The 25,271-nt window shown below is 39.0% G+C and overlaps 1 protein-coding gene across 3 annotated transcripts; it reads left to right on the top strand.

Moving 5' to 3' along the window:
• swt1 (SWT1 RNA endoribonuclease homolog) lies at nt 1-23,556 on the top strand. Of its 3 annotated transcripts, none has more exons than XM_028588482.1 (17): nt 1-68; nt 1,554-1,623; nt 2,396-2,469; nt 2,598-3,669; nt 3,855-3,981; nt 4,549-4,650; nt 5,300-5,491; nt 6,541-6,634; nt 7,136-7,371; nt 7,726-7,874; nt 8,276-8,414; nt 9,876-10,003; nt 10,330-10,460; nt 10,806-10,952; nt 14,144-14,210; nt 14,360-14,427; nt 22,159-23,556. In XM_028588482.1, the coding sequence occupies exons 2-17, from the start codon at nt 1,558-1,560 to the stop codon at nt 22,265-22,267; spliced, it is 2,901 nt and encodes a 966-aa protein (XP_028444283.1). In that variant the 5' UTR covers nt 1-68; nt 1,554-1,557; the 3' UTR covers nt 22,268-23,556. The 3 variants fall into 3 exon arrangements, with proteins under 3 accessions (XP_028444283.1, XP_028444282.1, XP_028444284.1); XM_028588481.1 differs by having other exon boundaries at nt 9,864-10,003; XM_028588483.1 differs by lacking the exons at nt 14,144-14,210; nt 14,360-14,427; nt 22,159-23,556 and having other exon boundaries at nt 9,864-10,003; nt 10,811-10,935.
• The last annotated feature ends 1,715 nt before the right edge of the window (nt 23,557-25,271 follow it).

Here is a 25,271-nt window from a genome sequence, read left to right as displayed (position 1 = left end):
AAGAAATAGGCGTAGTAGAAGAAGAAAGAAGCGGAAGAGCAGCGGATGTTTTGATCTGTCGGCTTACAGTAAGTTCATTTACATTTACTTGGTTGTAAATTATACATGTATTCCTACGATGTGTGTTTTATTTCACTGAATCAATGTACACGAACGATTCAAGTTCTCAAATAAGACATTTGGCTTGACTTGTAGCGGTTTTGTTGTTATTTTTCGTCAGCAGCGTCACCTTAAATTAGCTAACGTTAACAGCAACATTTAATTTAGCTTTTGGTCGTGTGTCGTGTATCTAACAATCAGCTCAACACTTTGTATTTCACAGTGTTACCTTAGACATTAGTTTTATATTAGATGTATTAAATATAGTTATGTTTGTGTCATTACACAGTTCACCCTGTGTTAGCCCTTTTATATAGCTACTGTCTATGGTGTTAGCCCCAGTTTGTTCCCCATGTAACGTTAGGCAGGGTTTAAGCAACTTTATATAACGGTAGCACATTTCCTATGGAGACACTGGCACAAATGCCTCTTTTTACATTTAGTATAGTTGATATATAATATAATATTATATTATGCCTCTGGGATTATTTATGTTGTAACGTGTGTAATGTATTATGCTGTTATTTTATTGGACCATGAGTCCGTAATAAAGTCTTATCAGCAACAAGGCAATTCAAAGTGCTTTACTTAAAACATTAAAGACCAATTAAACAACAATTAAAACATTAATTAAAGAAAATAGTAAAAAAGCTAAAATACAAAAATACAATAGAAAAATAAAAGTTGCAGTGTTAGAAATGAACATTTACTTGATTTCCTAAAAGGCAGCCTCCAACAGAAAAGTCTTCAGTCTTCATTTATAGGAACTGAGAGTTGCAACAGACCTGCAGTTTTCTTTCTGTGGTGCATGAAAACTGAACGCTGCTTCTCCATGTTTAGTTCGGATCTTGGGGACAGAAAGCAGTAAGTCCCTGACGACCTGAGAGGTCTGGATGGTCGAAATGTACCAGAATATCAGAAATGTATTTTGGCACTAAACTATTCAGTGCTTTATGAGAGACAGGAAGCCAGTGTAAAGAGCTCAGAACTGGAGTGATGTGATCCACTTTGTTGGTCTGAGTGATATACTCTAGAGCAGCAGTGTTCTGAATCAGCTACAGCTGTCTAATTGATAATATTAGATATTAAAAACAACTGGTCCGTATTTTTGAATTGACGATTACAATGACTTCTACCAGTTAGTACACAAGAGGCAAAAACTAGGACTAACCAGTTTGTGTGGCATATTATGGAAATATTTTACATGCAGCCTTGTAGACAGGGCATTTAATCATTTAATATTAGGTGGAATTGCCAATATAATTTCAAATTCGTTTTCGTTCTCATTAAGAGAAGTTTAACTCTGTATTAGTTAGACATAGCTATGGCACACTTTCCTGTTATATTGGGGTCGAGAGCCAAAGAAGGGGTGTCTTGCTGAACATCAAAATGGATGGATGTGTAAAGATGATGCATAGTCACTCAAGACCTGCTTTCAAAATTACTTTTCATAGGAAAATGTCAAAAAAGTCAAAAAAGAGAAAGCGCAAGAAGTTGTCATCCTCAAGTGAAGAAGATGAAAAGGTAAGAAGGCATTCAACAGTGTTTACTATTGTTGCTATGAGTGGTTGATGTGGATAAAATACTATATTTGGATACAGGTTATTTTATACCGTGATATCAATATGTAGATGGTATAATGTCACATAAAGTTGGGGGAAAATCAGTTGAGAAAGTGTTCATGGATAAAAGAATGTCTGTTTTTGGCTAGTCCAGCAAATACTGTACAAATCAAAATGCTTCATCACATTTGAGTATAAATAAAGGTTGAATTAATGACGAATAATTTGTACTAAAAATCTAATATTGCCATGAATTAGTCCTCATTGATTTGCAGACAGACTACAAGCAGGGATATTAGACAAATTCACATCGTTATGTACTGTACGTCTGCAACTAAATAATTTTTTTCATTATCAATTAATCTGACGATTACTGTATGTTCTCAATAAATCATTTTGTCTTTATCTAAAGTTAAAAAATATATTTTAAATATTAAATACCCATCACAATTTTCCAAAGCTGCACATTGATAGTTTTGTTTGACCAATGGTCCAAAACCCAAAGAGATATTTAAGAATATATCTATATATTGAGCAAATATTTAACATTTTTGCTTGACAAATTACTAAAACTAATAAATCAAACGAAATATTGACGAATCAACAAATAGTTTCAGCTCTAGTCTCACCGTACCGTATATATGCATTGTATATTGTCTAACAACCAACTGTAGTTGTTTCTATCATCAAGGGTCTACTCTGTACTCACAATAGTTTTTTCTTCATGTTTTCAGGCATCCAAGAAACGAGATGTTACCAAGAAGTGCAAACATGGCAAGAGAAAGCGAGATGTAAAAAGTCAGGAGAGGTTAGATACAGTATACTTGACTTTAACAACAAATTAATATTGGAATTATGTAGTTGAAAATCATTCACGTAATTGATATGTTTGTTAATTCTCTCTGACTGATATTTTGTCTGTTCTTCTACATGTAGCTGTGCAGCAAAACCGGAAAATTGTGCTTTTTCTACCGTTAAAGATGTTTCCCAAAGCACCCGCCAGATCAAAAAGCCTGTCTACAGACTGGCAAAAACACAAGCAGCAGACCAGAAACCTGTTAATAAGGAAGAAGAATCTACAAAATCAAAAAGTGTCTTAGTGCCATCCCATTGGGGAAAATGCTCTAGTAAAGCAAAAAACGATATTTCAGGGAACAAGAATACTGTCAGTGGGAATAAGACTGTGAAAATGGGACACTTAAAATCCTTGAACAATGCAGGTGCAGTTCCTCAGAGGACAGACAAGACATCTAATAAAAAGTCTTCCCAAAGGACCCCATCCAAAAGAAAAAAGCAGCAAATGAGTCCCAGTTTGGTTTCTGCTGAACAGAAAGAACAGAGGCAAGATGTCCTGGACAGGGAGTGCAGAGCTGAGGAACCATCAAGGACTGAAAATGACAGCGACACCATCAAGACCAGGGAACCAGGCAAGACCTCCTCAGCTTCCAACGATACTTCGCGGCAAAAGAGAACCGAACTGTTTGAGAAGATGTGCCAAAGGCATCAAAAAAATAAAGCTAAAAGGAGCCGGTGTACAGAAGCCAAAACTTCCTCTTCCTCTACCACAAAGCATTCCTCCACTTCAGCCAAGCAGACTACCTCAGTGAGTAGCTCAGATGTGGTGAAGAATGTCCCTTCAATCCCAGGGAATGCCACATCAGTGTCACATAAAACAGCTAAGTTATCATCTGCTCAGCAACAAAAATGCTCTATCGCATCACCTCTACCTCCTAATTTTAAGATACCAAAAATGGTTCAACCAAGGCCAGTAGGTAGCACCGGTAGGGATGATGATGCTAGTTCTACAAACAGAAATCTCAAACATGGGACTGAGATTTCAGCCTCTGGGGCCTCAAGGAGCAATTCCAAGCAGGAAACTGTCCAACAAGCTCAGAGCTGTTTGGATGTTACACCTAGTTGTTCATCTGAAGGACAAGATAAGAGGCCATCTTTGTCAGATCAACTCCCAGCTACGTCTCATACCGTCACTGAGCCGTGGTATGACCAGGTAATAAAAAGCATAATTCATTTAATGTGAACAAGTCAGTCTTTGTTTTATATTTATTGTTTATCTTGACAAAAAATGATTCAAATAATAAAAATGTTCTAGCTAGTATGTTAAAATTGTATTTCGTTGTTGCAATGGTTCAAAATGGCGGAGATTGATTGTTTTTAAAATGTGTTTTTGTTTAGATGCAAGTGGTTGAAGAGCTACATCTTGCCCGTTCTGAGAAGAGATTGGAGGTGAATGTAATGCAAAGCTATGGAGAATTAACCTGTATGGACATAGACCTTCCAGAAGAGGGCGCTGCAGACACGTGTAAGTTTTATTGTTTCATTGGTAGATGCTTGACATCTTGTACACTCATAAGTGTAAAATATAAACTCTTTTTGGAATGTCTGAAATGACCAAATGCAGGCACTATATGTTAAGTTCAAAAGTGTATGCATTGTATTGGCCTCACATTTAGTGTGATTTACCTGAAACATGATACGTAAGCAAAACGTTTGCTTCAGAATGACACATGAAGATATTTACAAAATAAGACCTGTCAAGTTACAATTTTAGATTCTTCACTGGCTTCTGGAATCAGGTCTCCGAATATAGATTAGTGTCTCCTCCTGTCCTTGAAAATCTTGTAATTATTTTAAGATTATAGAGTAACCCCACAGAAGATGCGAAAAAGATAATAGTGCCATGTAGGTAAAACATGAGATCACATAAGAAGGTCACAAATTTCTGCTTAATGAAAACAACAATTCTGACCTGTAACCATCACAGGCACTAAACTTAAGCTGAAATTGTAATGTGCGATTTTTATTCAGTTGTTAACTTTTGACAGTCGGCAACAAACAATTCACTGAACATGAACTTGTCTTTTTACAGGTAAACAACCTCCTCAGCAAGACCTAATCCTTGTTTTGGACACCAACATTCTCCTCAGTCACCTGGATTATGTGAAAAAGATCAGATATCACGGCCTTGGAGGTGTTGACATTTATTTTCATACTTGATGTTTCTTGTAGAATGATTTATAATAATTGTTATATGTTATATAATGATATAACACATGCTATTATAAAAGGTGTCCAGATAGTTTTCACTCCCAAGTTTGTCCAGTTTTAAGCTAAATGCTATAGAAGTTATTCAGCAGCAGTTGCTAAACTACCATTACGCATCATCAAGAGATGTCCCCACAACATCATGTTTGCATCTCTAATAGAAAGAAGCAATACATGTTTACCTGTCCTCAGCCCTCTTTGTTTAATTGTGTGTTTGCCCTTATTCCTTGCCCTTACATTTTCCGTATCATTTTAATTAATTGAGTTATATTTTAGGACTAATGAACAATGTTGAGTCCTGATACAATGATCTTAGCACACTTGAGGAGCAGGAAGGTAATCTAAGTATGCAAAGAGGAAACCATGTTAACAAGCATTGGCTCATAAAGAAATAGTTTCATCACAAATTCAAAAAAGTTTAAAAGTGCATTATCATAAAAAAAAAAAAAAAACATCCAAAGAAAGTATGTTTTCCACATTTTTGGAATTTTCTTCTATTCATGATGAAATGCACTTAAGTTTTAAAATATGGAATCATCACTACTTTGCTTTCTCCCCACTTCATGCTCTCTTAGCCTTGCGCATCCCTATCGTCCTGATCCCCTGGGTGGTGCTTCAGGAGCTGGATTCCCTAAAAAGGGGGAAAGGCCTGTCAGGTTCTGTGGCCCACCTGGCAACTCCTGCCATCTCGTACATTTACAACTCTTTGAAGAATCGGGAACCTCACCTCTGGGGGCAGTCTATGCAGCAGGCCGCTGAGAGCAGCAGTGAGTTCTGATTTAAGGACAATATGGGAATTTTCAGTGCAATGAAAGTAGTATGAATTTATCACAACCTGGTATGGAACCTAAAGGTTAAGAGTGGTTATCGTCTTCATACGCTGTCCATGAGCCCATAACAGATTTCTACTTGGGACTGTTGGGTGTTATCTTAGACATAAACATGATGGCTGAGCAGGCTAATATACATAAATGTCACCCGTTGTTACAAAAGATCACACATCAAACATTACAGAAATTTGCAGGCAAAACATTAAGCACTTATGTGGAACATTTCTGCTTTTTTATGGGTAAAAGCATCACACTATAATAATGTATCTTTCATATCAACACTCAAGTCCTTGTGGGATTTTTGGCTGTAAACATTTTTTTTAGTTCTATTAGAGACTGATCATTGACTTTGATGGGTTTGCATGATTGATTTTATTATTGAGCATGGTATAATGTTTAAGTTGTGGAAGATCACAGCATGTTATTCCTTCTATAGAGCTTTTCTACCTTTACAGTAAGCTATTACATTAACAGCAGCAGAGCTGCCATGCATCCCCGCCCAACACTAATATAAACACTAGGTGGCACTAGCACTAAGCTCGTCCTCCACATCTTCATAGCATACATTGTGAGCATCTCAAGGGCGGGTTTCAGCCATGCATAAGGTAACCCACTTCTTAGCTGTATGTAATATTGATCAGACATCAATATTTCAACAGTGGTATGAGGATATCTTCCAGAAGATCTTTGAAAAGGAGATTTAGCAGAGATAATGTTTACCGTTTATAAGTATTTAGGAGGATATAAGCATTTAGTGCATCTCCTAAAAATAGGCCTGAGATCTCCATCTTGTTTTCTTCATCTTCCCCCTTGTCTTTAAAAGAAAAAAAAGACACCCTGTTGTTGTACAGTGTGGTAACACGCTTACCATGAGCTATCAGTATCGTGAATTAAACATGTCTCTTTGTCCTTATACAGACTGTTTCTCTCTGTCACTCTTGTCTTCCTGTCCCTTACTCATTCTCTTTGTCCCTCCTTGTCCCCAGATGGTCTGAATGCTGAGAATAATGATGACAGGGTGCTGCAGTGCTGCCTGCAATACCAGAGTCTCTACCCAGAGTGTGCTCACATTCTATGCACGTGAGTTCCCCCTCCCCCTATGGTATACTGCTGCTGCTGCAGAGTCTGTGTCCTCGGCAAATAATGCACATGCATGTGACACAGTGGGTCCAGCCAGATAGTTCCAGTTGGAATGAAAGAAAGAGAAGGCCAGACAGAGTAATTAGGCAAGAATAGATGTGCTGAGCAGGGAGAGTTTAGTTCAGGGATTTTTCGGCCTACATAGTAGGGTGGCCATTGTGTTGTTTCACCTACATTTTCCTTTTAACCTATTTCTCTGACTGCCACTCTAATTGATAATTTTGCTAAATTAAAGGAGAAGTAAGTGGGCAGACATTCAATTAGCGTTGCACAGCAACAGGTCAGATCACTCTGGATCCGGTTTTACCCACCAAACCTCCAGGCTGCTGTAAAATAGATGTGTTTTAACGTTGATTGTGTGATCACTGCCATATAGAATTGCCTGATTTAAAAACAAAACAAAAAACAACAACAACATGTTATTCCCTCTTTTCTCTCTAGTAATGATAAGAACCTATGCAGTAAGGCCCTCCTGAGTGGGGTGAAGGCCCTCAGCAAGAGTGATTTAGAGGCAGAGGTTGGAAGATCCAGACATGGCTTTCAGCCTGTGCAAAACAATAAGACTCCCATGCTGCCTCACATCAGCCCTCCTGTCTCATCACCAATGCCGAGCAGGAGCTGTACGCCAGTCCAGCCACACTGTCAAGAGACAACAGGCATTTCTGTAGAAGAGGAAGGTGAGTCAGGGATTAATGTGCGCATCTTGCAAATGACCGGCCATATTCCATAGTGTTATAGTTAACAGCACATACCATCCATACCCCTGCCATGTCATGTCTTCAGGTCCATCTGTGTTCAATTCAGGTGACGTTTTAGCAGTTTTAACAAACAAAAAATATATAGAAATATAATAGAGTTTTAATTAGTGTTAGAGTTAAAATCATTATGATATGCTCCTGCTCTCTCTCTCCTACTGCACATACATGCATACAATGTAATGTAAAGAATAACTGCAGTCCTGCATTATGTGTTAATTGTGTGTATCTACTAATATAGAATATGTATGTATGTATGTATGTAATTGATCACAGATGACAAGCGGCTGACCAAAAGAGAGGATGAAGAGAAGACAAAATGGGACTGTAGCTGTGTTTCTGAACTAGAAGACTGCCTGCGAGAGGTGCTGTCTGATGTGTTAGAGGTGGAGATGAAGGCGGCTTACCAAGAGCTCTGGCTAGAGGTAAAATTGTGTTTCACTTCATCTTTTAAACGATATTTTAAATACTGTTTTGCATTTTAAACTTAAGAGAACTAATGTCTTGTATTTAGTGCTACACAATTAATCGCTGCACAATTAATCGCAATAGCAATATCAGTCAAAAATAATCACAATTACATATTTTCCTCGTATCGCGCTGCCCTACTGGTATTCATTAATTGATTTAAGGCAAGAATTTGGTTTAATTTTTGCATGAGTTTATGGAATCTTGTAAGTCATCTTAGATCAGATTTATGGGTTTTTGTAAATATCTTGTGTGCCATACAGGAGTCTAGATGCGCCAGATTGACTGACATTTTGAAAATTGCAATATTTTTTATTTTTCATGATGGCTTTTTATTTATTTATTTTTTTGTCAACAGATAGTTTACCTGAAACCACCATGGACTCTTCAAGATGTTCTGCATTGTTTAAAAAAACACTGGATTGCTGTTTTTGGGCACATTGTCCCACGGAGGAAGCAGCAAACAGTTTTAAATCTCATTGACTTCTTCAACTCAGGTATGTAGGTGGATGAGGGGGAAGGGCTATGATGTATTTGAGTGATTTTCAGCAGTCTTCTAATGAGCACATTTTTTTTTCTTATGAACAAAAACATATTTATTTTATTATTTAATTATATTTTACCCCAGATTATTAAAGATCCAGTATAGTCTTAGTTTTTTGTGTGCCAGAAATAGATAAATAATGTCTATAATCAGATAATAAATAGATAAATAAATAATAATTAAATCAAGTCAGTTTAGAAATGAGCTTTTATCTTTAGCTGTGCAGACATAAGGTTTGATTTTTTGGTGTATTCTAATCTTCCTTCGGATGTGAACAATATATTTTGAAAACAACAACAAACTTGAGATACTACATGAGATACAAGAGCAAAAAATGTTACTTCTGTGGAAACGACCAAGCTGAGCTCTACTGTAACAGTTTTAAGACTGTAAGCCAAGCATTTTTGTTCTCCTTTTTATTCTTCTCCGGACAGTGGTGTTGAGATATTGAGTCATCCCCCAGATAAAACCCTCCACTGGGGTATGACGTGGTATGTCCTGCACTGCGCTACAGAACTACATACAGAATCAGGTCATCTGCTAAAACAGGACGCTCAAATGTGTGTCAGAAAGATGCTGAGTTGTCCACTGCAGCACTTCTTACTCTGGATCTTATCACTGTATCCAATTAAATTACACTAAGTGTGTGTGTGTGTGTGTGTGTGTGTGTGTGTGTGTGTGTGTGTGTGTGTGTGTGTGTGTGTGTGTGTGTGTGTGTGTGTGTGTGTGTGTGTGTGTGTGTGTGTGTGTGTGTGTGTCCTAGTTACAATAACATGATTCTGGATTTCTTGGGACCATACAGCCTGGCTCTGTGCCAGGACTGTGAGAGGAGGAGGGGGAGGAAAGGAAGGAGGGATAAACTGAACAAGAACAAATCTAGGAGTGGAAAAGTACTGCAAGTGTGTTTGTTGATAGTTGTAGCTACACTACAGCCTCCTAAAAAGTGACAAAAGCAGAATAATTTAGGGATGCTCAGGGAACTTTAGGCACATTTTACTGCGTATTGATAACCGCTTAGGTTACGGTCAGGCTAAGGGTTCCTGAAAGGTATGTATCTGTTATCGTTAAGGTTAAGGTAAGGTCCCAGAGAATTAATGAAAGTCCAAACAATGTCCTTTCAAGTATTCAGTATAGCAAAAAAAGAGTGGGACATACAACACACACTCACAGTTTCATTCACATGCTCACAGTCTCTCAGCTGACTTGTTTTTGGCCACAGTGTCTAGCCACCTGACTCTTTTGTTCTTCTTATAAGGCTACACACACAGCACATCCTCTTTCCTTTTGCCTAGGTTTACTAAAAAACTGGCAACTGATTGTCTGTATATGTTGTGCATCTATGTGCATCTACTGGGACTGACCCACATGATGGGTGATATCTATCTATCATGTGTTTACCCAGGTAAAAATGCAGACTGTAGCGCTACCTCAGCGGCCCTCCAAGAAGCTAAGGAGCTTGTGAAAGCGTTTGGGAAAAGTTCAAGCCGTGTTCCGAGTGCCATCTCCATAATGGACAACATTTACAATAAGCTACAACCGCAGGTCAGCTTGGAGCAAATTAGACACCTCAAAGTATTCCACTTCCGGTTCAAATAGTTACCTCCTTTTCTAGGACTGCACTCTCTGAATTGTTTTTACATTGTGGTGGTTTGGAAGCACAGAATATTTGCATACCCTGTTTGTATTGTGTGTTGTGTTTATACCCAGATAGAGCTGGGGAAAATCTATTCTATTTTAGATTTGAAAGCGTTGATTACCACAACGATAATAACCCAGACAGCAGGATGCATTGTCATACTATACACAGGTTTTTAATTAACACAATTATTGGATTTTATATATACATACGTGTGTGTTTGTGTGTGTAGTGGGAATCTCCTGCCTGTGATGTTGTCATGAATGATGATGATGAAGACAAACAACCCACATCTGCTCAGGTTTCTCACCAGGAAGTATGGGCCCTGTTTGAGAACATCTGGTCTAATGTGTTCCAATTAAGGTGGGTGTAACATGGATTTGACTGATCCAGTACTGGGACGATTCTACTGCAGACATTTGAGAATGATATGTTACAGATTTGAAGAAAAAATGTCTTGGTTTTTACCTGGACTTTATGTCACCTTACATTCAAAAGTTGTTGTTTCCTGCTGCAAGAAGACACCATTCTATAGAGTGATCGAGGTCTCTTGCAACACTTCTGCTAATAGAACGTGTAGCGCGGAAAGTAGAAAGAAAATTAGCAGGAACCAAAAAATTTGGAGGTTGTTTATTTTGATATTATTGTGTTTTTTTTTTTATTCCATTCCACTGACCCCTAAGGTCATTTGTTTCTGTCATGTTTCAGCTTAGAAGTGTTCAAAGCTCTGGGCTTTGACCCTCACACCATGCAGAGGGCTCAGTCAGTGGGAGGCCCTCCGCCACCACAGGACGCCTTGGTCTGTTTGCACAAACTGTCCTCCATGGTCTCACAGCTGCTCCAAGCCTTCAGCAGGTATCTCAGCCAACTCATATCACTGCTGTCCACTAAACATTCTGCTTCTCTCCCTGTTAGCCACTATGTCCTCTGGGTTAACGTTATATTACTCGCTTTGTACAACTTGTATGTGAAAGGAGGTAGCCTGTGGTGATGATCCCACAAAGATTTATCACTCTTATTATGCAGTTCCCCTCAGCTCTACAAAGTATTCTAGCGACTTGTAGCTCATTGTTTTAGTTTTCCAGCCCGCAATCTTACTGTTTTGTCTCTCTCTCATAGTGTTTTTTTTATTTATTTTTTTTAGTGAAAAAGCTCTAAAAACCGAATGCGCACTACCTGCCCAGCAAAGTTAGAGACTGTCTGGTAGTAACATTGTGGTGCAATTAGCAGCCAAACAGCCATTTCCCTCAGAAGATGGTGGAGAACAAATGCAGAGCTAAAAGGACTGCCTTGTATACCAAAGTTAAACTTGATTGCTATAGCTGTATCCATATGCAAAAGGTGTTACAGACCCCTTGTTAATCCTCAGTGGGTTTAAAGAGCCAAAAGTGTCAAAAATGAGGTTTCCTAGCAGGAATTCTGTGGCACCTCAGAAAACCTCTCCTGCAACACCCTCCGTAACTATTGTGTCGATCTCTTTTCATCGTACCGACTGAACCCTCTGACTTAACCTTCCTCATGCCTTCACAGGTGTGTTTCACCTTTTGTCTGTACAACCATTCCCTCTAAGAAGCCCCTTTTAAACTGTCCTTCACCTGTCCTTAACCAGCCTACGCCTTCCTGTGTCCTGATTATGTGTATGTGTTGTATGCTCTCAGCTGTCAGGCCCTATTTGGCATGTAGTATTAGTAGTGTTAATCTGCTTAACCTTGTAGCTTCGCCTTATCACCTTTGCCATGACGCAACAGAAAGCGCTACACTGTAGCACTGCTTAATTTCTCACAATGCCTTCGAGAAGGAAAATGCTAACCATTACGCCTGAGATGTCCTCACCTCCTGTAGGCTTTCCCATGGTATACTCAGGCATGCAGTGACATCTCAAAATATTTGTTCTTGCACAACATCCTTGCAGTCAACTTGTTTCCCGTTCGGTTAGTGATGATTAACATTGCTGTCATGCTAAGTACAAGAACACATTCCACAATTTAGAATTCTTTCAGCTCCATTAATATAATCCAACTACTTTAGAAAGATGGCTAGATAGGATATTACAATATTAGTTAGCTAATAATTTGGTCACTCAAGTCTTCACAATGTATCTGTCCTATTTATTATTTTTGCACTTTCTGTTGCTCTCTTACACACACACACACACACACACACACACACACACACACACACACACACACTCTCCTGAAAATAACCTTAAAAATGTGTGTGCCAATGAAATTATTTAGTTCTCTCTCGGTCGGTTGTGCTCCCCTCTGAATCTGTAACATGTTGCTTCATAAAGGGAACATCTTGTAGAGCAGAACGTGTACAACCAGTAAAAGCAGTGATAAGAATTTGGACAATGTTTTTTAACAACAAGACAAGTGTGTTTTTATTTATCTCGGTGGTGACATATGAAGAAAAGAAAACTCTCTTGCAGTTAATTGTCAGCTCAGTGGCTATAAAACAGACAAAATAGCCCTCTTAGATCATTATCCACTAAACTCCTGTAGTATGTGTCCCAGGTGCACTTTATTACCACTTCCACCCACCAGGCCTTTATAGCTCCCCTGTTTATTGTGTTTGCCAGCCTTTGTCTGTCTTTGTGGGATGTTAATCAGTCTGAAGAGGAGCAGTGTCCTCAAAAAGTTTGTAATGATAATACTTTTTTTTGCATGTGGAGCTGTAAGTGTGCACTCTGACAATGATATCCTGCTAGTGCACAATCGAGACCTAAATCAGGTGAAGAAGTTCACTCTGCACAAAAAAACTTCCAAGTTCTACCACAACTGCATCCTGTTTTTAAAAGTAGATTTGTTTAGATCTTGCTTTTCTCTCAAGCTTGTAGTGTGTGTGTGTGTGTGTGTGTGTGTGTGTGTGTGTGTGTGTGTGTGTGTGTGTGTGTGTGTGTGTGTGTGTGTGTGTGTGTGTGTGTGTGTGTGTGTGTGTGTGTGTGTGTGTGTGTGTGTGTGTGTGTGTGTGTGTGTGTGTGTGTGTGGGTGTGTGTGGCTTTTCTCAGTTGTGTGGCTTTTGTAGATGTATATGAAAGTTGTACATGTTTGTGATGGAGTTCCCCTTTGGTGTGAAGCACATTGAGTTTATTTTAAACTTCACTTCACTTAAATGTTCAGCTATTAGTTATAAATAACAGCCATTATGCTTACACACCCGCCTCTCACCTAATGTCTGCTGGAATTCCCTCTAAAGGATAAGCAAGTATAGCTAATGGAGGGATGGATGCTTACACATGCACTCAATATAAACATGGCGGATGTGTTCGATACCTTTCTGTGATAACGGTGAATTCTTTTGAATTATTTTAGCACACTTATATATGCTTATCTATACACATGCATGTGTGTGTTGGGCTGCTCAAGTACCGTTGCCTAGGAGACAGCCAGACTAATTTCCACATGTTTGAGCGGAGCTATGACTCATTTCATACAGGCTATCTTTTTTTCGTCTCCCTCTCACTAATTTTTCTCATTCTGTGGACACTAGACATGGATAATTTAGGTGTCTGCTAAAATTACCATTTTCTATTCCTCAATCTTCCCTCCTCTACTTGCTTTCTTTTTGTCTGTTACTTTATTTTTTTTCTAGGCCTTCAGGGTAGCCCTCTGTAATAAAGCTATTGACAGTAATGTGTGTTTGCGTGTGTGCAATTGGGTTAAGTGCATGGTGATGAATGGATGAATAGGTAGAGAAAGCATTCAACTATCTGTGTCTGCAGCTGTGCCAAAAGATTGTATATAAACTAAAAAGAGAATTATGTATGTGCTTTATCATTGTCTTCTCGATGTTAAAAACTCTCAAGAAAGTGTTGAATCTGGAGAAAGGGGTAGCAGGACAGAATACATTGAAAAAGTCTTATTGCATGTAGTTTAATGTACTGTTTAAATGCTCTTACAGTAGTGAAAGCAAAAGACTGTTTAGTTCAGATTCACTTACACTGACCAAACGCTGCACTGAGGTAATCATTAAAATATCACACCTTTTCAGGCTTCACCTGGAAGAGAAGTCCTCTCTAAAATGTGTGTTTTTCTTCATCCCAGTGTCTTGTCCTCGGCTCCTGGTTTAGAGGAAGTCCAGACACTGCTCGGCATCATCCACTCTAATAAGGTTGGTGCCATTTCACAGTTATTGCTATAAAATTAGATTGGTGCCTTTTTTATTTAAATCATTTGGCCTTTTTCAAATGTGTCCTTTGTCATGTTGAACACACCTTGACCTGTTCATTTTCAGCTCGGCTCATATTCCTTGTGTTTCAGATTGTTGATGTGGATTCCAGATTGACAGCCAAAGACCTTCTAGATTGTTTCTCACAACAAGACTACAGGTAGGACACACAAACACGCACGCACGCACACACACACACACACACACACACACACACACACACACACACACACACACACACACAAAATAATGATTATTGCATAAATATTGTTGATACAGGGAGCATACATTTAAATGGTTGCTGTTACACTATGACTTCTCTCTGTCTGGTAAATCAGATGGATTTTTTTTTACTCAACTCAAACAGTTGCTACAGATTTTTTTTTTAAAGATTTTATATAGATATAGACTACTTATTCACTCCTAATTCCGCCAATATCAGCTTGACCAGATAGATAGATAGTTAAATTGTCTCCTTCTTCTGATACATTGAGGATTAGTATTTTGTTTTTTCATCTCATCTCCTACTGTTTCCTTGGGCATCCCACTCAACCTCCAAATATTGAAGTTGTTCTTCCATATAATTAATTCTCTTTTCTTGTGAATTGATGTGCACTACTTGCTTGTGCAAGTCGGAGAAGAGAGATTTCATTTTCTTGTCCAGTGATTCAACTTAAGTTTCAAAAGATTTCATCAGCATCAACATTCTTTTCTCAGCTTGAAATGCTTTAACCATACATTACTGTCCTTTGCGTCTCCTTGTTGTTCTTTGTTCTCTTTGTCTCTGGCCTTTGAGGAAATGGTTGATTTGATTGTCAGCGTTTCTATTCACTGACAAATGCGGCAGATTTCTCAAATCTTTTACAAATATTAACTTGTACTTGCTTCAAGCCTGTCTTATCGCTTCCATATGTTTTAACATCCAGGACGAGCTTAGAATACGTTTTTGTCACTTTCCTTTGGAGGTTAGGTGCATTAAAACCAGTGAAATAGACACAGCACCACCTTGATTTAACATGTAGCCACTGAGTTTGATGTATGTGTATAGCAACGACTTTCTTCTGACCAGAACGACAATGTCTGATTGCAAGTCAAACATTCTCAAGTTTTCCGAATTCTTGTGCTCTTTGTAGAAGCATGCCCGGGCAGGTATGTGTGTTGTTTATCCAGTGTCATTACCGTTAGTTTGTCATAGTTGCCCTCCTCACAGATATCCCCAGCAGAGCTCTGACAACAACGGTGGCCATGTCAACCGTTTCAAATAATTGTGTGTGTGTGTGTGTGTGTGTGTGTGTGTGTGTGTGTGTGTGTGTGTGTGTGTTATTAACATATTTCTTTGAAAGAAAGCTTCATATATCTTTGTCCTTTTGTAATCTAATAGGCACACCACATTCAATCAACTCATTTTTATTTGACACATGGAATCGTACAAGGTACAATTCCAGTGAAATGTTATTACCCACAAGGCTAGCATATAAGTGGACTGCAGTTACCTGGCTCACAAATCAGTTGTTTTGTTAGCTGTTGAAACACGCACCCATGTTATCTTGTGGATGTATCTGTTGCATTGACAAGAATGGTGCTGGTTCTGTACTAAGACGTCCTTTTCAAATGTAAATGTAAATGGACTGTTCTTATATAGCGCTTTTCTCGTCTTAACAACTACTCAGAGCGCTTTAACATTGTACACGAACCATTCACCATTCACACACATTCATACACTGTGGCCGAGGCCACAGTGTATGAATGTGTATTGAAATTGGATATTGGAACCCATATTGTGCTTAGAAAATTTAACTGACAAGCGTTACACTGACTGAGCAGAGTCACAGTAATCAAAACCCGAATAAATGATAAAACAATGTTTCATGAAGGTTCACCTGCGCAGGTATTTGTGTGCAGCTTGAGAAAAAGAGGAGCTGCCGTTTAGGTCTACAAAGTGACCTCCACCCTTCTCTCACTCGCTCATGTAACACAAGCTTTACTCTTACGCCTTCTCCAAGATGATCTTGCTTGTCTCAAGACTAAATTATTAACACATACAAGCACACAGTTATCCTACTTATCCTGCTTATCCTTAGCTGCTTTTTTTCCTGCTTGTCACTCGTAATATGACGTATTTTAAGATAATCTGCACGCTACTTTTGCTACTTTTAGAACCAATATAATGGAAATACTAATACAAATGTTTTAGTGCTGAAATTATTAGTTACATTTTGGGTAGTCGATCAACAGAAAATTATTCACCAACAATTTTAACAATCAGTTAATCGTTTATCAAGAAAAACCATAGAGCTAATGTTGATTCCAGCTTCTTGAATGTAAGGATTTGTTGTTTTCTGTGTTTTATTGTCATAGAAATGTAATATCTTGGCTGCATGTCACAGTTTTTTTGACATTTTATAGACTTAACTAATAAGCGATTAATCAAAACAAATTGACATTGATTGATAATAAAAAGAAATAGTTAGTTGCAGCTCTAAATTTGCTTGCATTGCATTTTTGTGTAAAGAAGCTATATTTTATTGTATACCCTCAGTCCCCCCCTATGCATGAGCAACAGAATGCACACATACTGAGATGAACAGAATCAGTAACCCCACCGCTCCAGGTCCATCATGATATGCTTCCGGCGCTAAATTGCTGCTGCATTTTTTTTTTTACTGCAGGTTGAACACAGCAGTTTTCATGAAAACAGACTTCTAGGTATTTAACAGATTTGTTTTCTAGCCATTTTTGGTTATCTCTTAAAGCTGCCGCCTGACTGTCAGAAACTGTTTCTGATGATTTCATAACCCCAAAAAAGATATTGACTTTCACTAACCGCACAAGTGATTTTATAGCTCGTGATCACTTGAAAAAGATAATTCTGTATTTGGACTGTGGTTACTGTGGTATATTGATAATGCTTATTGTATAACCAACAAGTGTTTTCATCAGATAACTGAATGTTTTACTGCATTTTAAGGAGTTACTTACTTACTTGGAACAATGACTTGAAACCATGGTGAGACCAAAGGTTTATTCAGTTCTTTCCAGTCACGTCATTCCAACTTATGTTACAACAGGTCACCCCTGAGAGATACCTTTAAGCTGAATGTGATTGTAAATATTTGATTTGGTACATCCACTGTGAAGGGATGTAGGCTTTTACTTAGTGGCGCGTTATCTGTGGCGTTAAATATTTGATTTTGGTGCTCAGAGCGGTAGTATGATGTCATCCGTTATATAAAGCCTTAGCGAGGCCCTTTCCAGATGCATGTTGGGTCACTGGCAGGCAGCTTTCAGTACAAGTAGACCTCGACAGAAGATAAGATTTTCGAAATGTCCGATTCTGTGTTCCTTATCATTCTTGATAACACAAACCTGTTGACTTCATGGCTGTGGCTCAGGAGGTGCAGTGGGTCGCTGTAATCACAAAGTTGGCTGTTCAGTCCCCAGTTCCTCCTGTCCACATGTCAAAGTCTCATTGAGCAAGACACAGGTGTGTGTGAATGGGTGAATGAGAGGTAAATGTAAGTATAAAACGACCATAAAATACTAAATATGTTGCAATTTAAAGAAAGGTACAAAAGATTTATTTAATAAAAAAAAAAGTACAGATGTAAGGAAGAGGTTTTGTTCTTCCTTATTTTAATAGCTAGATAAAGTAGGAATTAAATTGGAGTAGTTTGACTGTGATTTGGTTGTGGTAAAGACTGGGTAGGACCTGATAAGCCTATGCCTTCTACCTATCCCTTTTCAAACAGGTCCAGTGTTATGTTGTAATATATATATATATATATATATATATATATATATATATATATATATATATATATATGTTTGTCATGTATGTGCATGTTCCTTGCCGTTTTTAGCTGTTAACTTGCTGCTGCATTTGAAGAGTGTGAGCATACAGTGAGGAGAGCTTTAATGTGGTCTTAGAAATGATTTGCAACCCAGTTGGGAAAGACACACAGTGCACTTATGTGTTTACATAAGCTCTTTTCCGAACGCCATCTCAATTTTACTGTTTTTTAAGAGAGTGGGCTGGAAATGGAACCAAACAAAACAAATTTGTTTCTGTGTTTCTCAGCTCAGCTTGCCTTCTGCTAGAAGACATTCAGGTCCACGAAATATTTGAATACATGCAGCTTTGCATCTCTTTCTACCTGCTTGTGATGTTTTCTATGCATGTGTGTGTGGTGCTCCAATTGTCTGTGATTTCCCTGGTGTTGTTAGGAAACGTGTTTGTGGACTTATTTGTGTGAAACTGTTGATTTTGCTACACCTGGGTTCTTCTCACCTGTGGCTTGCGCGTCAGTATAGATGCCTGATGTGTTTTAATACGGCTTCGCTACAAATGATCACAGCCAATAGGTGAGAGCAAATACCTCAGTTGTAAGATATTGCCTCTCTCTTACATTGTATGTGTGTGAAGTCAAATTGGCGGGTTACCATCAGTGTTTAACATGCATACCATTTATCAGACAATAAATTGACTCAGACACACAACCTTAAACACCAGCTCCTTATCCATAGCTGTCAGCCCTTTTCAGCATTGTCTTCTATCATAATATTTACACATTGGTTTTATATAACTCAGTCAAGCAGAATGACCAGGGGGAAACACTGTACTGCTGTTTTCATAAAACTAACCATCCTGTGGGGAACAGCACATCGTTGATTTGAAGAAAGCCTAAAGCCTTTCATTAATGAATGTTCTGTTCTTTTGATTCAAAAGCTACACTGAAGAGGAACTGCTTTGTGTTTGATAAAAACCGATCATTCACTCTCAGTTGTTTCTCACCAAGTCAATCTTTTTGTTTTTCAACGATTAAATTATACATGGATTATAGCCATTTTAGAAATAGAGCTTTTCTTTCATCCTCTATTCCATAATATTACTGAAGTATAATACTGTTTCATCATTTACTAATTGGGCTGGACCAAAAGCCCTCGCAAACCTTTGTAGGTCAAACATTTCCTAAGCAAACCCAGGGCCACCTTTTTATCATTAACTGGCTTTCCTTCGTAAGCCTTTCAGTGCGACTGACTTACACTCGTCAGGTCAATTTTTAGGCTTTTAAATCAACGTCAAACGGGAAAACTCTTAAAAGAAATCCGTAGCTAGTTAATATTGTCAACGTGTGCAACAGGATTCATTCTTTACAGCATAATTGGTGTACGGTGAAAGAAGGGAAACACTGTTCATGTTAACAGCATCAAGAGAAAATCTCAAAGCATGTGTCCAACCAAAAAAAGAAATAAAAAATATACAGTACAGCTAATGTTTCCAGATAATCAATTAATAATCTTTCATTAAAAAAAGAAAAGCAACCCTCCTGCACATATTGGCCTACTATTGTGCTTCTTTTTTCTTCTGATATTAAGAAGTAGATTGTGGGGACCAAGAGTTGGTCACCATGGAGATAATCCATGTGTCCATAGCAGCATATTGTGATTGGCTTGAGAAGAACAGCAATCAGTTATGTCATCCTAATGCATCATGTGGTTCTATATTCGATTTGGTGCAAATCGTTGCTGTCTCCTGGGGATATCCATTAATTATATCAAACACATATAGACTGTTATGTAACACGCACACACAGAAGCAGCACAGCTCTCCTTTTTGTGTGTGTACATTGTGGGTCTGGGTCAGTGACTCTGCACAATCCGTGTGCGTCACTGACTTTGTGTGATTGCGTTGAGAGATCCTTCCTGCAAGAGCTCCATGCTCTTTGTCAAGACCACTGTGTCACACTAATGAATGAAGTCGTAGTTGTAGCCAAGTCAACACGGGGACAGGAAGCCTTTCACACAGTCCCTCTGTCCACGCAGCATGCTGGAATGTAGAACCAGATCATTTGTGACAGACCAACGCAATCTGGGAGTAGCTTGAACCTGGCAAGAGTGAAGAGTCCGTAACACAACCTGCGATTTCCATGGGTTATAAAAACACACAGCTGCACTTTCGGATGAAGACGGGGGAGGTGGGTGGACGGATGGATGGATGGCTGTAGGGTGAAAACAGGGGGCGTCAACAGCCGGCAAACACTGCTCTTTCTTTCCTCCTTCTCTCTGCCCTGCAGTTACATAATGTTCCAATGGAAACAAAGCAGATGAGGACACAAACAAGCAACAAGCTCCCTCAGTGTCTCCGCTGCTAGGCAGCTGTTGCCAAGACTCCCCAATATGTGCATGTTGTTTGTGCTCACGGTGAAAACTGGTCATGTGTTTTGTCTGTGCATTTGTAACTGCATGGATGTATGCAGTGTTGTAACCAGAAACATGTAAAAGAACTGGAGGAAAGTGTGTGGAAAAAAAAGCTGTCGGGGTGCTTCTGGAAGCAGCCGCCTACACAGAAGCTCTTTTGTCTGTTAGGGACATTCTGTGCTGAACATGATCAGCATGTGGAAAGTTAACTCATCGAGATGTCTGTGTGGAGTCGTCCAGGTTCACACAAAGGGAGGTTGCACAACTCAAAACATTTAGCTGCTAGTAAAAATGGATAATAAAAAAAAACCCACTGAAATAAAACCAGGGTATATAAACCCTAACAACAGGCTGTGGCTTTTGCTAACACCCCAAATAGGACCATAGCAAACAAAAAAACCTGAGAATTTGTGCTAAACACAACAGTCCTGGGGCAAGCTTAGCTTACCTGAAAGGCTGTACACCGGGGCTTAGTGTACTGATCTGTACGTTGGGGAAACCAAATAATTGCTCCATGAATGCATGACCACATAGAAGCGCAAACTAATGTAATGAGAAGTTTTCGGGACTGTAATAATGCACAAATCCAGAGAATATTGATGGTATTAAATATTCATGACTCAATAAGCAACAACCAAAGTCAAAGTTTTGGGCAAAAAAGCCTATTGTTGTGGCCGGGTTGGCTCAGTGGGTAGAGCAGGGGCACATATATTTAGAGGTTTATGCCTCGACGCAGAGGTCCAGGGTTTGAATCCGACTTGTCACAACTTCCTGCAACCAGGGACTACGGGAGAAAATTAGCTCTTGAGCTAAAAACTGGTACTATGCATCTCTCCCCTTGAGTTTAATGTTTATTGTACGCTGTCCCTGTTTCTCTAAATAAATAAAATTAAAAACAATTCTCCCCCCCCTCTCGCCCCTTTCTCGCCCCTTTCTCACCCAGCTGTCCTGTCAAATAAAGGTGGAAAAGCCCCAAAAATAAAAAGCTTATTATTTATTAAGAGTTTAACACTTGAAAACTCAGCTAAGCTGCCTTGTCAGGATTGTGTGGGTAAAATGTGCAAACAACCCCACACCAACCAGATTTGGATTAAAAAATTGCTTAATCAGAATCCGTTTTATTGGCCAAGTATACTTACATACACAAGACAATTTGACTTCGGTAGATGTTAACTCTCTATACATTCAACAAATAGACATGTAGCAGTAAACATTCAGTAGACAAATAGTAATATAGACACACACTGTACAACAGAGACAACAATATAGATATAGGCACATATCAACGTAATATACAAATAAGACATAATATCAAGACAAGAACACATGGAGTGGGATGTAAAGTGCAAAAAGTAATAGTGCAAAGTAGTGTGTAAGATGCATATTGGAATGATAAGTATGTAATGTGTAGAGAAGTGGGTGAGTGGCCAAAGTGGGGATGACCCCACTTCAGTAGAGTTAATGCAGATTGGTGCATTAAAGAAGGTGACAACACCTTTTTCCTCCCACTTTAAATCGACCGCAGCAAAAGACACAAATACAGAGTTCCAACTTGTGCAGAAATGTTTGTGTTCATGTAGGACCCCGAGCCGATTGAGAAAATAGTTTTTAGGGCCGTTAAGGCCATTTGTCCATCGGTCAAGCTCACTGTTGTGTTTTTGCGTCTAATCTATCTCTTGACTTGTGTTCCCAGGGAGAAGCTGCGAGTTGGAGGGAACCAGTTAATGGGGCTGAAAGAGGCCCTGGATCGATGTGTCGGGACCTCAGGTCAACAGATCCCCTTTACCACGTCGCTGCCCTGATTGGATCAGAATCAGGGAGTCTGCACATCAGCCAAACAGATGCGCTGAATAAACGATATCCTTTACTTGAAGTAAAACACTTGAATTTGAAGCGGCGTCTGCTGCTCATACTGTGCCTCTGGTGACTGGAACTGTTTACCCTTTTTTAATTTCCATGTATGGATGTTCTCCGTCATTGTAAAGGGCATTACATATGCTAAACAGAGCTTGTACAGCATTTTCTGTAGCTGACTGTTTTACATTATTAAGAGTTTAGAGTTCCTCCAATATTCATTCAGCTACATTACACCTGGTTGTCATATCTCCTGCCAAATCACAGTTGAGCAGTGATTTCTCACCTTTCACGGGGCATTTTATATATCATTTTATATTTCAGTTTAGTAAGTCTAACATTTATGCACAGAACGTATCATTTTGTTACCGGTAGTTAAATCACAGCGCTGGCTTTCATTATTGTTATTTAAACATTTATATTTGCTTTTGAAACACAGTTTGTTACATAGTGTGCAAACATAGAATTTTGAGATATTTATTTAGCGATAGTTTTAGACGATATGAATGTGTGGTGATGCAACAATGTCTGAAGTTTTAGGTTTACGCCTCGGGCCACTAAGACAACTGACAGACAGCTTTCTTTTAATGACTATAGTTAACTATGTTTTAATGTCTGTTCACTATTTTTCATCCCCGACCCTATTTAGCAGTTGGTTCCCATTATTTATGATTGTTCAACTCCACCGAAAGCTTCAGTTCACTGGGCTTAAAGAAGTCATTTTTGGTAAATAACGCTCATTCGCTTTCTTGCTGAGAGTCTTTGTGCTATGCTAAGCTAACCATCTTCATATTTTTCATGTTCTTTTTACCAAATTAATGCTTTAGACTTTACACAACTGACTGCAAATGTAGTTAAGAGCATAATAACCAAAGCAATAACACCTGACGGAGAGTAAGGTTTGACGTGCCTGGCTATCTTTTGAGCTTCTTCTTTTCAAAATCATGATTTTTGAAAGCCGACAGATTGTCTCACGGTCCCAGTGAGAAGCTGAAACCAAATGGCTATTTATTTATTTGTACTAAAGCTGTTGGTGGGGATGTCACGCATAATCATAAATGATAAAAGAACAAAACTTTAATAGAGTCTAGTTGGAAAACCAGTGTGTTCAGATTTTGCTGGTTTTGGTTGATTTATTTTAAGTAGAAATGTAAATAATTTGAGAACACAAAATATATTTTATGTAAAATACTTGAATGTTTACAACAAGACATTAAATGTGTTGAAGTTTGTCTTATGAGAGATTTCTTTTTCTTGCTTCCACTGATCTTTGAGTAGTTCAGTCAGGACCTCTTGGTCAAAAATAGATTAAATCCTCTATTTGTATTTGGCGGTGTGGCTCTGTTATGGGGCACACACCCCCTGCCCTTCCATGTGCATGTATGGAAAGCCTTAAGCGGGGAGAGCAGCAGTGCAGTTTAAATTGAGCGCGCTATTTGGAAATCCAATCAAAAGAGGGAGACAGCTGAGCCATCAGCTGGTGTGCTGGTTTAGGAACCGTCAGCTATGAGCTGAGAGGATAGCCGAGCTTGACTCCGTGACCTGCCCAGAACTTTACGCTATGATTCAGAAGTGATTTCCAAAGGAATGTAGCCTCAGTAATCAGTGACTTAACTTAATCTTGTATAACTTCTTTCCTTGTGGTATTTACTGCAGTTTTTAGAACAGGCTAATCTGGTATGTGTGCTGTGATTGACAGCCTGAGTGTGAGTTCATGGGGTCACGTGTGTGTGTGTGTGTGTGTGTGTGTGTGTGTGTGTGTGTGTGTGTGTGTGTGTGTGTGTGTGTGTGTGTGTGTGTGTGTGTGTGTGTGTGTGTGTGTGTGTGTGTGTGTGTGTGTGGTGTGTGTGTGTGTGTGTGGGTGTGTGTGTGTGGGTGTGTGGTGACAAAGGGGATTAGAGTGCAGGTGACGCCAGCAGACTGGCTGAGATTACACCTGCTGCTGTGACACGCACAGCGAGGCCAAAGCATCAGCCGTCATGCAGGTGTAGGGAGAACAGGTTGCGAGGGCCGACGACGATCTGAGGTCATTGAACTTCCTGTCCCGTTAAGTCATCGCAGAGTCGGACACGACGCAGACGCAGCAGTTATTGAACATTGAACATTCAGTTGTAATGGTGGACTCTAACCTTTGGCTTTTTGCTCAAACATCAAACAGCATCAAACATCAAGCTCACTTTGAGTCAAAGAGACCCTTTCTGTCTTCAGATACTGTATAATCAAATGCTTGGCTAAAGTGAAACAGCTTTTGTTCCAGATTGTTGATGTGATGGAAATTTCTCTCAATTTCTACAGAGAAAAAAAAAAAAAAAAAACACCAGTTTTGTATCCTCTTACTTTTGTTTTCAGAAAGCTTTTGTCTAAATTTGTTTTCCTTTGCTGGTTGTAAATTGTGAATGTGTGAACAGGAAAATGACTAAATACAATCTGTTTATACTCTTATTTGCATGCTTAGTCACCTTAACATTTTGACAATATAGTATGCCCTTGCCTTTGTTAATTTACCACCTCTTGGGTTTAGTCTGTCATCCACGGGATGTATAAATCCAAAGAGGAATCCAACTAAACTTGTTCCCAATTAACTGTGAAAGAAAGAAAAAGGGGTTGGACATTGGCCTACGTAGTTTTTTTTTTCCATGCAAATCTATGAGTACAGACTCATCCATGTCCAAGTATTTCGTAGTCCCTGCTTCCTGTAGCACATGGCTCATCTGCTGCTTTTTTTTTTTTTTGCTGCGACTGTCAGGTGCGTCAGCAGAGATTATCGGACTAACTTGTGAAGGGGCGCAGGGTAGGGATTTAATAAATTGTCGGCAGTCAGGGATGTCTGAGGTCGTGCAGATGCAGCTGGTCTCCTGTCAACACTCCCAGAGTGACTGGCGTCGTCCCCTACTGCAGAGGTCTGTTAGCAAGCTTAGTATAATCTCTCCTAAAAGACACTTAGAGGAGCTT

Source organism: Perca flavescens, chromosome 9, assembly GCF_004354835.1.
Source record: "Perca flavescens isolate YP-PL-M2 chromosome 9, PFLA_1.0, whole genome shotgun sequence".
Lineage (NCBI taxonomy): Eukaryota > Metazoa > Chordata > Actinopteri > Perciformes > Percidae > Perca > Perca flavescens.
This window is presented reverse-complemented; position numbering and strand designations above follow the sequence as displayed.